This window comes from Chenopodium album, chromosome 10 (genome assembly GCF_948465745.1).
Source record: "Chenopodium album chromosome 10, dcCheAlbu1.1, whole genome shotgun sequence".
Classification (NCBI taxonomy): Eukaryota; Viridiplantae; Streptophyta; class Magnoliopsida; order Caryophyllales; family Amaranthaceae; genus Chenopodium; species Chenopodium album.
Genome location: NC_137843.1, coordinates 60,120,787 through 60,134,081, shown reverse-complemented (window position 1 = coordinate 60,134,081; position 13,295 = coordinate 60,120,787). Strand labels below are relative to the sequence as shown.

General features: G+C 37.8%; 2 protein-coding genes across 3 annotated transcripts; one reads left to right on the top strand and one right to left on the bottom strand.

The window, feature by feature from the left end:
• LOC145562774 (N6-adenosine-methyltransferase non-catalytic subunit MTB-like) lies at positions 1-7,388 on the top strand. 2 transcript variants are annotated; one of them, XM_081623151.1, is made up of 8 exons: positions 5-155; positions 555-648; positions 744-3,484; positions 3,964-4,047; positions 4,146-4,250; positions 4,337-4,445; positions 4,808-4,959; positions 6,295-7,388. In XM_081623151.1, exons 3-8 carry the CDS (start codon positions 800-802, stop codon positions 6,715-6,717), a joined length of 3,558 nt encoding a protein of 1,185 aa, XP_081479277.1. In that variant the 5' UTR covers positions 5-155; positions 555-648; positions 744-799; the 3' UTR covers positions 6,718-7,388. The 2 variants fall into 2 exon arrangements, with proteins under 2 accessions (XP_081479276.1, XP_081479277.1); XM_081623150.1 differs by lacking the exon at positions 555-648 and having other exon boundaries at positions 1-155.
• A 519-nt stretch (positions 7,389-7,907) lies between these two features.
• On the bottom strand, positions 7,908-11,733 carry LOC145562773 (BAHD acyltransferase DCR-like). Its single transcript, XM_081623149.1, has 2 exons — positions 11,082-11,733; positions 7,908-9,150 (listed from the first exon to the last, which is right to left on the bottom strand). The coding sequence occupies exons 1-2, from the start codon at positions 11,565-11,567 to the stop codon at positions 8,245-8,247; spliced, it is 1,392 nt and encodes a 463-aa protein (XP_081479275.1). The 5' UTR covers positions 11,568-11,733; the 3' UTR covers positions 7,908-8,244.
• Between the last annotated feature and the right edge of the window lie 1,562 nt (positions 11,734-13,295).

The window sequence follows — 13,295 nt, the reverse complement described above, 5'->3', positions numbered from 1 at the left end:
TTTCCTTTTTTCCCCGTTTGGATGTATTTCACGTTTGCGCTGCCCGCTGCACTCCTCCCCCTCTCTCTCTCTCCTCCATTGAAGCATACTTCGAATTCTCCATTGAAGCGGCTTTCGAGCTTTCTCTCCTCCATTAAACCAGCTTCTCTTCTGAGGTAAGATGTTTTTTTTTTTTAATTATCGAATATCAATTTCGCAATCTTGTGTTAATCTTTAATTTAATTGGCAGTATTGCCAATTTAGGGTTCTTCTTAGGTGGATTATTGAACTATTGGTTATAAATACATCAAGAATTAAACCTAATTATTGGAGCCTAGTTTGATAATCGAGTGAACTTTGCTTGCTAATGTGTTGCAGGCTTTGGTTTATACTGTATAACTCTTTAATGTCGGGACAAAACCATGAAAATGGACCTTTTCTTGATTAGGGATGGGCCTGAACAATTAGGGTTTTAATTTTCGTTGCATTCATAGTTAGTGTGATTAAGTGTGATGATGTATGAAGCAAGGGAAGAGAAATGGAGTTATGGTTTACTTTTTCTCTGGTGATTTTAGGAGAGGGGCACCAGGCGAGGCAGGGCAGGGCAGGGCAAGTGACAAGTTAAAATCTTTCGGGTTGTCGGTTTTTGTGAGGACACTCCTTCGTGTGGTGATTGATGACTAGCTGCAACTTTATTTTCTTTTGAGAATTTCCCTTAATTGTTTTTTTCTTGATTCTATATATTATCTTATATAAATTGATAGGAGCAAATCAAGACACCGAGTCAAGAATCATTGTTAAAGTTTGGTAGTATTTGGTGATGGATTCACCTGAGAGGAGTCGAGGTTATGCTAAAAGGGAAACGGAGGATAGTGTGGATGGCAAGAGGGAGATAGGTGGTGATGAAGAGGAATGGGAGGGGAATGGAAAAAGGAGGCATAGGTTAAGCAGCAAATCAAGAAGAGCTAGTAATGTAGAAGATGTTGATGGATGGGATAGTAGTGGGAGGAGGAAGAGCTCTGGAGATAGAAATGAGAGTAGGAGGATGTCAGGCGGATCCACCAGAGGGGATGTGGATGATGGTGATTATGATGCGAAAAAGGATTCAAGCTCCAAGCTGGTAAGGAAGAAGCAGGAGGTCAGTGCTTTGGAAAAATTGAGCAACTGGTATCAAGATGGGGATTTAGAAAACAGGCATGATGCGGGAGATAAGTCCGGAACTAGAAGCCATACTAGAAGTGATGATAATGAACGGAGTGTGTTAAGGAAAACAACTTCAAAATTCTCTGATCATGAAGGCTCTCATAGGAGTAGTAGAAGCAGGGACGAACGAGCTCGTGATGGGGAGGATGAAAAGGCACTGGAAAAAGATTCATATCATTCAGAAAGGAAAGAAAGCAGTCGAGAGAAGGGTCATGGATTTACTGAAGAGGTAAAGAACAGGAGAAGATGGGATGACTCTGATGCATCCATGAAAGCTGAGGACAGCAGTTTCTTGGGTAAATCTGAGCCAAAAGGTGGGACAGTGTCTGAATCCAAGCATGAGTCCTCTCGTGAAAGGAGTGCATCCACTAGACTTGATACAGGTGAAGGAAAAGAGAGAGTTTTGGAGTCAACCAGTGACAAGAGTAAATCCTACAGCAAGGAGGAAAGGAGGATTGATGCGGATAGGTCCAAGAGCAGACGATCAGATGTTGTAGAAGACGATAGCAAAACTAGTTATTTAAGTCGTGAAGATAAAATTGGTAAGGAGAAAAATGATAGACATAAGGAGCTGAAATCTTCTGGTCGTGAAGCTGTAGATATCCGAGATAGGTCATCTAATCTGGAAGAGGATGTCAATCCCTGGATGAGGGACAAAATTGCAAGAGAGGTTGGGCATTCTCGGCGATCAGGAAGCCCTGAGAGAAGTGGTCGGCATCGCCATGAGTTGGAGAACTCTGAGATGGAATACGAAAGAGGTAGCAGTTTAAAGCGCAAAGATGTAGAGAAGGATAATTTTAGAGGGGATGATAGAGCAAAAGCCAGAGATAATAGCTGGAGCGACAGGAATAGGGAAAGGGAAGGCTCCAGAGAAGGTTGGAAAAGAAGGCAGCAGCCTGGCAATGACAGGGATATGGATTTAGTTCATGATCGTGACAGAGATCGTGACTTGCCCAGACGTGGTCGTGATAGGATGGATAACGATAGGGGTCTAGGCAGAGCTGGAAATAGAAAGGATGGGAGGAGCGAAGCTGTCAAGGCCTCTTCGAATTTTGGAATTTCAACTGAGAACTATGACGTTATAGAGATACAACCTAAGCCTCTTGACTATGGAAGAGACGATCCTGGATCTGGTTTTTCTAGGAGAACAGAATCCGTTCCACTGCATGATCCAAAATCAAATATTCCTGATGAATGGGGACGTTCACAAGATGATCTACGGAGGGCTGATGCAGATGGGGCAACTGCTGATGATTCAAGTGTAAAGTATGTGGATGAAGCTGCATCTTCACAAGATCAAAATGCATGGAGGGATGATGCTGATGGTAGGCAAGGGAGACCAAGGGGCTCACAAGGTTCTTCATCTGCCCGACCTTCTGCTAGCCAAAATTCTGGTGGTGGTTCTCAGCCTCCTAATAGCAATCAAGAGCCGAGTAGCTTTGGCAGGATGATGCAGCAGGGTCCTAAAGGCAATAGGCCGGGTAGAGGAGGTAGAATCAGGCCGCCTGGAAGAGACAACCAGCAGGTCAACATTCCAGTGCCGTTGATGGGGTCTCCCTTTGGACATCTAGGTATGCCACCACCTGGTCCAATGCAGCCCATGAACCCTGGTTTATCCCCTGGTCCAGGTCCTCCAGTTCCCCCTGGCATGTTTGTTTCACCATTTTCTCCACCAGTTGTTTGGTCTGGTGGTCGGGGAGTTGATATGAGCATGTTACCTGTGTCCCCTGGTGTTTCCTCACTTCCTCCTGGGCCACCTGGACAGCGATATCCACCAAATATGGGAGCTCCTCCTAATCCTGGCATGTTTTTCAATCAACCAGGCCAAGGAAGAGGAGTGCCTCCTGGTGCATCTGGCCCAGGGTTTAATGCCATTGTGCCTGTTGGTCGTGTGAATTCAAACGATAAAAGCTCTGGTGGTTGGGTCCCCTCTAAAAGTGGTGGGCCTGCAGGTAAGGGGCCATCTAGAGGAGAGCAAAATGATTACTCGCAAAATTTTGTTGACACTGGATTGCGGCCCCAAAATTTTATTCGAGAACTGGAACTTACTAATGTTGAAGATTATCCAAAGCTTCGGGAGCTTATACAGAAGAAGGATGAAATTGTTTCAAAAGCATCTACTCCTCCCATGTATCATAAATGTGATCTTCGAGAGTTTGTTCTGTCTCCAGAGTTTTTTGGGACCAAGTTTGATGTTATTCTTGTGGACCCACCTTGGGAGGAATATGTTCATCGAGCACCTGGCGTGACAGACCACATGGAGTACTGGACATTTGAAGAGATAATGAATCTGAAAATTGAGGTAATTTTCCATAGATGTTTATTTACATATCCCCTTCGTCCAATAATAGTTGTCACATTGTGTTTCCCCCTCATTAGTTGTGATATATTAGTACTTCGAAACTGTTTCCAATAAAGATAGTTTCACCATTCCAAAACTCTCTCCACCATCCAATCTAAAAGTAGAGGCATCGTGTGAAATTTCATCATGAATCAGTCTGCCCTTTGTTGGCGCATCAGGTTATGTACACATAGACATAGTGGTTTTTTAATCTGACAAGTATTTTGTATTGATAATGTAAATGACATGGAACAGAATAAGTTAAATAAGTGGACAATAAAATGGAATTGATGATATTCTATTTAGATTAGATAACTAATGTTTTGCATACCCCAAAATTGTGTTTGATTAAATCTGTGTTGTGGATTGACACAAAAACATTGTTAATGGCTTGTTTGTATGTTGGCCCAAATCTTTAACACTTTATTGATGGCTTGCAGGCAATAGCAGACACACCATCTTTTATATTTCTTTGGGTGGGTGATGGTGTGGGCCTTGAGCAAGGGCGACAGTGTCTCAAGAAGGTAAGTAAGTAGAGCCATTCTTTTGGTTTTGAGGCCGTTCAGAGACTACAGACATTAATGTTTACACTTATTATTTCTTTCTTCATTTGTATAATCAGTGGGGGTTTAGGAGGTGCGAAGACATATGTTGGGTAAAGACAAACAAAAACACAGCAACTCCAGCTTTGCGACATGATTCTCATACCTTATTCCAGCACACTAAGGTTAGTCATAATCTCGTCTTGATAAGTTGATATCATTTTAACAGAATTGTTTGTGCCCTGAAACTGTGCTATGAATCATGGTGAAGGAACACTGTCTAATGGGCATAAAGGGAACTGTTCGCCGCAGTACTGATGGGCATATAATCCATGCCAATATAGACACTGATGTGATTATCGCGGAGGAACCTCCTTATGGTATGCTTCTTTTTTCCCCATTCTTTTTGGTATAACCTATGACCTTATAAAATTTTATTTTAGTTTGCTAAACTTTTGGGCTTTGATTTTAGGAAGGTATGTGCATCTACATGTTTAACTTTATTAATGTAATCTATAGAAGCAGATGTGGAATAATTATAATGTTTCTTTTCCCGGATATTAATAGTTGTGAGGAGACTCTTTCTGAAAGGGTTTTAATTTTTGCTTGTGTTGACAACAGAATTTTGTTTAAATTTGTTTTTACGTGCACCAATGCTCGATTGAGAGTTACTTCTATGTATCTTTTGATTTAAGTTATTGACAAGGACTTAACGAGGGTCTGGTCATCAATATTTATGTAGGTTCCACAGCTAAGCCCGATGAAATGTATCGAATTATTGAGCATTTTGCACTTGGTCGTAGAAGGATTGAGCTCTTTGGTGAAGATCACAATATCCGATCAGGATGGCTGACAGTTGGAAAGGAACTATCTTCGTCAAACTTGAATACTGAGGTCAAGTGCTTGAACTTTAAAACGCAATTGAATTCTGAATATATAGATGCATACACACACACAGAGGAAACTAGGTGCTTTCTCCATTCCATTCCCCAATCCAATTTAAAAGAAAAGAGATGTGGAGCAAGGATTTCCAGGGTCAATAGTATCATCTAATTTAGCAAGGAATGAAAGTGCTTTGATTGATGCAGTAATGATAGGAAACTATCTCCTAATGTTCCCTATTTTTTTACCAATATAAAATACAAAAATAATAGGAAGCTATTGAATTCTTATTCCCAGGCTATTGATTTCTAGGCTTTACCATAGGTTGACATTAGTTTTATGAAAACATGGATGGGACTTCTAAAATTTGCACATACATTTGATCTGTATCTTGATGTTCATTAGGAAGATTTAAAGTCCCTCCTTTACAGAAAAGATGATGGTTGGATCAGGAATTATACAGGTTATTTCTTTTTTATGTAGCTGTCATTTTCTTCTTCTTTCCGAGTAAAATGGTTGTGACATTAATGGGTCAACTGTAGGTTTGGGCATTGGTGAATAAATTCAGATCTTTGTGTGGTGATTGGTGATAAAGAATGTATCAAATGTCTGGGGTATGCCTTGAGGTTGCATTAGGATTTTTTTAGTATTTTTGTGCCAGTTGAAGGTATTAACTCAAATATTCTTGTGACCTGAGAGTCTAGTAAGTAGTAACATAGTTTTAACATTGTTATTAGATGTGTTTGGTTATTTTGGCGGAAACAAACAGTTGAAGGCTAGTTTCTCACTTCATGAGAGAACAAATTTTATTCTTGGGTTATATTCTCCAGTTCTGTCCATACAGTGAAATTTTCTTGTATTTTTCTTTGGTTAAAATTTCAGTAGTATCACTAGTATTCTTGAAATCAGAATTGGACATTTTTTTCCGGGATAATGGGTGGACAGGGTGGTAGTTGTGCAATTCTGATGAGAGGGGATTTTGTTGTGTCTGCTAATACCTTCCTAGTGCTAAGAGGTACCAGTAGTAGGCAACTTGTAGGTCCCAACTGAGTCTCTTTGTATGAACTGCCCCTTGAATTCAGAGGTATTCTGTCTCAGTAGACTGCTTGTCAGGTCCTAACCTTCCACTCCTTTTGCGTTGCCAGTCTCTAAAAGTAGATAAGATTTCTTTACATTTTATGTATGTAGTATAAAAAAAGAAAGGATTTCTGTTTCCCAACCTAAGGGACTAGAGGAGAAGAGTAGCCAGCCATCATATCTTGGTCTCTGATTATGGAAGTTTATCAAACTAGGTCTTTGTTCTCTGTCCATGCAAAGTACTGAGTTAGTTCATGGGCTCTTTTGCAGGCATATACAAGGACCTTTTCGGACAAGGAAGGGAAGGTCTGGCAGGGTGGGGGAGGAAGGAACCCACCACCAGATGCACCTCATCTTGTCCAGACAACACCTGAAATAGAGGCTCTTCGACCCAAGTCACCTATGAAGAATCAGCAGCAAATGCAGCAACAGCAGTCTAACTCCATTTCTCTTACAACAGCAAATTCCAGCGGCCGAAGAGCCACTGGAAATTCTCCTCAAAATCCGGCAGCTTTTAGCCTTAATCAGGAAGCTTCTAGTTCAAACCATCCTCCACCCTGGGCTCCCCCAATGGAGGGCTTCAAAGGTCCCAACGAGAATGCTTTTGACATGTATGGTTATAACATGCATCCGATGCCGCCAAATGGGGAGTTTCTTGATTTTGAAGCTCAGAGGATGATGAATATGATGTAGCGAGATCCTTGTCAACTCTTTGAGAGTAATCAACAGCCAAGTACCTTTTTTTCCATATTACAATAGGCTGTGAAAGCAAATGCTGGTTTGGGAACAGAGGTATGAAGTAGATCACGATATATGTGAGTAGACATGTCTCTCAGAGGGAATGTATCATTAGTCTTAGCAATTGTTATTTGGTGATCTTGGAAGCAGGGGCACATTGCTGCCTTCATAATAAGAGATTCATGCATGTTTACATGCACAAGTCAAAGCATGGCGAAAGTGAATAGAAGGGGAATATGAAGAAGCTGCTCAAGACGGTATCTTCGAAGACATTGTAGTATGAAGCTGCACAGTTCGCTGTACACTATTCACCGGATTCTTATTGCAACTCGAATGGAACACTGGGTATGGAGATGGGACAACTACGCCGAGTATCAGAACCAAGAGAGAACTGTATTCTAAAGCGCTCTTGAGTATTCTCTCAAGTCAATTTCTATTTGAAACTCTTGGTAATTCATTTAATAGATGAGCAAATGTAAGAATATGCAATTTTGTCTCGGTTGTGTTGTAATATGTTCAAACAATTTTGCCTTTAATTTCTCTCATAATTCTTCTCTCTGCCAAGATAATTGGATGGTACTCAGCTACTAGTGGTAAAGTTCTGCCATGTGTATTTTTATTTCCCACTTCTGAGTTTTTTATCATCCAATTTAAACCAGGCTTTCGTCCCTATTGCATTACATGTTCGCTTGTTCTATAGGTTGTTAATGGTGAAAGTGGTAACGGAATTGTGTTACATATTCGCTTGTCTAGGTTGTTAATGGTGAAATTGGTAACGAAATTGCGTTACATATTCATTGTTCTATAAGTTATGTAATCTATTCTTTAGTTTAAAGACAGTACAACGTTTATTTCGTCACCTTTAAGATGTACTGTCTTGTACTCCACAATATTGGTGAACACATTTTTTTGTTCCAAATTGTTGAATTGTATGGCTTCACATTGACAATATTGGCAATATTATTTGCAAAATACTGGAAAATAAATAAATAAATCCACATATTATAATTTCAAAGAATTTAACTACCTTTAATACAAATTTATTCAACATGTCTTCATTATAAATATAACTAAATCAAAAACAAACAATATACCTATAGTCCTATACAAATATAAAAGACTAATAATTTATCAACCAAACTAGGTAACACAATTTAATTTTTATAAAGTAAAAAAGGTAAAAGGATACATTTCTTTAGAAACACATTCCAATTATATAGAACTCTAAAACAAGAATTCAAAACTAAAATCTTACAACTAATATCCTTATTACAAAGGCTCCTAAAGACAAGAAAAATGGAGCTAGGCAAAAGTAAAGTCTTTCCCACTATCAATTGTCCATTATTTTTGCCTAACACCATTTTTGTTGTAGCCTTTTCATCATCAAATAATACCAATCCACAAACATAAAAGTAAAACTTATATCTTAAAATAATTAAAACATCAAATTACCAACATTTCTTTAATGATCAAACAATCAAATTAAACCACTTCACCATCCATCAAGAACTTCTTATCCCTCTCCAAATTATCCATTGCCTTAGTTTCCAAACTAATCTCCACATCAATCCCTTTCCCTCCATCCTTCTCCGGGTACAAATAAACCATCCCATCAAACCGGTTATTCGCCCCACTTCTAACCCGCTCGGGTTTTCCGAACCCAAAATCGACGTCGTAAACCTTAAACCTCGGCGAGCTGCCGACGGCCACACAATTCATCCCGGCATCCTTGTATTGGAAAATAATAGGCTTATCCTCCCACTCCTTGCACCTCTTATCTATCGCCGCATTATCGTGTGCCCCAATCGCCGCCTTGACCATCCCGGCGGCGAACTCCGGCGGGTGTCCGAGCAATAATCCGGCAGCAGTTCCGGTGAAGATTGCCTGAATCAGGTTTCCGAAGTAACTTTCCGGCATGGGTGGGTCCACCCTTTTCCTGCAGTCAGCAAAGATGGTGAAAACAGTTGGCTCCTCAGGTTTGAGCTCACGCGCCTCCGTGACAGCCCTCCAAAGGTGGGAGGACAAAGCCTGGAAGGTGGAGAAAGGCGGTCCAGCCGGGGCAGTAGTCCCATTAGTGGGCCCAACATCATTATGGGCCGCCTTAATTTTCTCAATCGCGGCACCCGAGAACTTAAAAAGCTTCTCGCGAAGCTTTGGCGCAGCAGCGGCAGCAGCGATGAGATCAGGCTGCGGCGGCGCGTCAGGAATCTCAAGACTGACGCGCGTGGGGCGGACCTTGACACGGTCCAAGACAGGAAGTTTAGAGATTGATTGGGCCCCATTGCAAAGTTCGGCCCATGAACTCATGAAGTGCCAAGTAGCGGACCCATCTAGTACAGCATGGTTAAATGCTAGCCCAATTGCCAGCCCATCTCGGAGCTTGGTAAACTGTTACATCACAAAAGTAGGAGAGAGAAAATTAGTCCAGTGGGCCTTTTCATTTTGAGCTTTTCATAAATAAATAAATATGGAAAAATTTAAACCGCAAAATTTAAAGGAGCCTATTAATGATCACTTTTCAGTACCATCAATAAGCCCATTAGTAGCGACATTGATTTTTTATTTATTTATTTTTTTGTGCAATTAATATTTGACCGAAAAGTTAGGCAGAAATATTATTGCAAATCAAATTACTCCGAATCAATCTATATATAGGACAAAGTTGAGCCGTTATTGTAGTTGTTTTGTTACCATTGTAGTCATGCAAACTCTTATTACATTCCTCTTTTATATGCTAGAAATTTTTACCTTAACAAATTTTGTGTCATATTATGATCTACATGAAATAAATCACACGCCGTTAGAAACATAAATAATATATTTCATATATTTTTTGGCTATGACCTTAAGCTTTATCCATATTTGGACATTCTTCAATAGTACAATTGTACAATCAAAAAAATTCTGACCTAATAATTAAATGATCTACACTAGAGAAACATTTTCTTAGTTTATAAGTTTGGTAAAGAATATAAGGGAGACAAAAAATTGACAAGTATGTAAAAAATTTTACAAATTTTGACTTGCAAGAACTATCTACCAACATGTAAAACAACAATTAATAGATGGAAGTCTTATTAGTATCTATACTTTAATAATTTTATATTCGTGGGTTGATGAAGCATTCTCCGAATAATTTATTTAATTCAATCCATTTTATAAAAGTAATTATTATTATATATATAAAAAAAAAATCAACTTTACACTTTGAAAAATATATATATATTTTATGACTATGAGACTACGACAATGAGGACAAGTCCTCCTCATTCCTCAACCACGGCCATTACTTTCTATTTCCAAGACTAGAAAGACAGCTAACGTTATTTATCATGCATGTGAAGTCAAGTAAATAGATATGGCAAAATACTAATATTTGTATTTTTAATTATAAGTAGTATTTGACGCGTTTAATTAATCATTTATAAAAATAAGACATTCTTTCTAGTCTTACATAGTCAAGCTAGGAACCTAGCTTGTAGTATGGGTTTGAAATTATAAAATACAAATACCCTTTTCAGCTCATAACGACTCTAAGTGGCCGAGAAATAATATTACGGAGTACATGTGTAGTGTGGAGTATATGCGTAGTGTGCGCGCAAACATGAATATGTTCAAGAGATCGAGTAAGATGCATGTAATGTAGTCAAAGAGGTGAACATTAATTTTCTTATCAAGAGATAGGAAAGAAAAAAAAAAAAAAAAAAAAAAAACATGAACTAAATTACTAGCACCCTATATAATCTTGGTGACAAACCTTACAATAATGAAAAAATAAAACATGAAATCAAGAATTAAATTACTACAATGAAGAACAAATATGTATCCAATTGGGGTACTCGGACCCCACTGAAATCAATTGCCACATCTAAATTTTGTGACTAACTATATGATCCAAGTAAATGCTTGGTCTGACTTTCAAACCCATTATTTTTTTTATTTATTTCAAAACGTTAGACCTTGTATTCAACCACCCATAGTAATAAGCAAATAATAGTCATGCATAAATTTTACTGAAGATTTGTACAACGTGGCTTGTGAGCCAAAAAGAAGAGCATTTATATTTGAAAGAAAGATGTACCATAACTACTATCTAGATCAAATCAAACCCTACTTCATTTTATATGTCAGTGAACAAACACCCCTCCCCTAGAAAGTATCTATCTAGAGTGTTCCCCAATAATAAAAATAGCCGGTCGATAAAATATTAGTATAGATATAGATATAGATTATTCAGCACATAAGAACGTTACTTAATATATCAATCGAGTAACATATATGACATGCGAGTAAAAAATGTTTAAAGGATAATTCATTACCTGAATTGCCAGGAGGGGACGTTGGAGACCCTCCAAATTAAGGATACCATTGTAAGGAACCAAATCTTTCATCATAGTAAACTCATCTTTTGATGATAATTCATCAACACTAACCATGACACCATCATGATTAACATCAACAATGGCATCTAAAACTTCAACACCATCCATATCATCATCATACATGACTTTAAACACACCATCATCATCTCTTCCTAGTTTACCAGCTAATTGGTAAAACTCTTCCAACACAACACTCAAACCTTCCTTCAATTTCTTCACAATTTCTTCAAAATCATCACTATTTGCTTTGTAAATCAACAACTTTTGGTTGTAGAAAAAACCCAAGTAAGGAAGATCAAATGTGATCAATTGACATTCCCTTCTTCCAATTTTCTTTTTGGGTTGAACATGAGTTGTTTGGGTGATTTTCACCTTAATTGATGAATCTAAATCTATCTTTTTCTCCTTAATTCCATTTTCCATGGTTAAAATTAAAATTTCTTGTTTCTTTTTGGTGGGTTTTTTTTGTCGAAAATTAAGGAAACAAAAGGGTTGAATTTAAGCTAAGAATAAATTAGAAATCAAAAAGAAGATGAATGAGAAGAATGGGTTAAGGATTAAAAATATGGAGGTGAAATTTATAGAGGAGAATTTCAAAGCTTATAGTTGGCTCAAGGGGGGGTGGCATTAAATGGGTAATCACAGGGGTAGCTGTGGGAACATTTAATTTCTTACTTCTCGTTCTTATGTGCCTTTTTTTGGTAGGGAACTTGAGTGTACATGCTTAATTGCTATTTTCATGCTTTGTGTTTAGGGTGAAACTTTGTGTTAATTGCAATTTTTGATATTTTTAGGTTTGAGGCTTGGGTTAATACTATATTTTTGTGTGGAAATTGTGAGAATGGGGTAAATTAAGAAGTTGATCAAACTCCAAGACATAGAGAAATTCGTGGTTTATTCCCTTGATATAGAAATAATGTATATTAAGTAGAAATTTGTGATGAATAATTAAAAATTTATGCAATGAAATTATTGCATGTGCAATTAGTCTGGCTATAAATTTGTATCTCTATATTTTTAATGTTTTTATTGTAATATTTAGTTTAATGTACAATCAGAAAATCTTTATATAATTTGAGCATCAATCACATAGACTAATAATAGAGAAACTCTTGGTTTATTTTCTTGATAGGAACAAATGTTGTACTTAGGGGTGCTAATTGAGTTGAGCAGCTCGCGAGCAACTCGTACTCGACTCGGTCAACGCTCGGTCAAAACTCGACTCGAATTAGCTCGACTCGAATTCGACTCGACTCGAGATGTTAACGAGCACGAGTTGAGCAAGCTCTAACTCGACTCGATAAGCTCTTGAGCAACTCGATTATATATTATTAATATAGAATTTAAAAACAAAGTTACTATGTTTAAACAAATTTGACACTTATTAAGTCTTAATTTATATCATAAAAAAAAGAAAGAGTAGATCTTTAATAATATCTATATATGATAAGGAAAACAATATAAATTGATCAAAAAATAAATAAAGGCATATAATAATAGAAGGACCAAAATTTTAACGAGCAGATCGTGAGCTACTCGACTCGACTCGAAACTTTAACGAGCAAGAGTCGAGCAGGTTTTATTTGCTCGAAACTTTAACGAGCACGAGTTGAGCACATGTAAAAGTTTTCGAGTTGAGTCGAGCACCCCTCAGCTCGTGATCGACTCGCTCGATAAGCACCCCTAGTTGTACTAAGTGGAAAGTTGTGGTAATATAATTGAAAATTTATGCAATAGCCAAAAGGTGCTTAGTGGGGGAATGACTAGTCCCACACCTAGAGACATTGGGAAGAAAATAGGAAGAAAATTATTGAATATGCAATTAATCTAGCAATATATTTGTATTGCATATATTATTGTTTAAATTATGGTATTTTGTTTCATGTACAATCGGAAAATCTTGATATAAATTGAGCGCCAATCATATAGATTAATAGTTGAATGATCTTACAACCTCTATGCGGTGCGCGCGTAATACACAATAAGGCGGGTTAGATTTAGTTTTTGTTGGACAATTCTAGCTATTTGTAGATTGATGAACAAGAATATAACATCAATAGAAGACTACTAGAATTAGATAGGCTCTAATCTAGTAATAGAATATATGAAGGTTTTGCATTTAGAGTAATATAATTTTATTAGAATAACGCA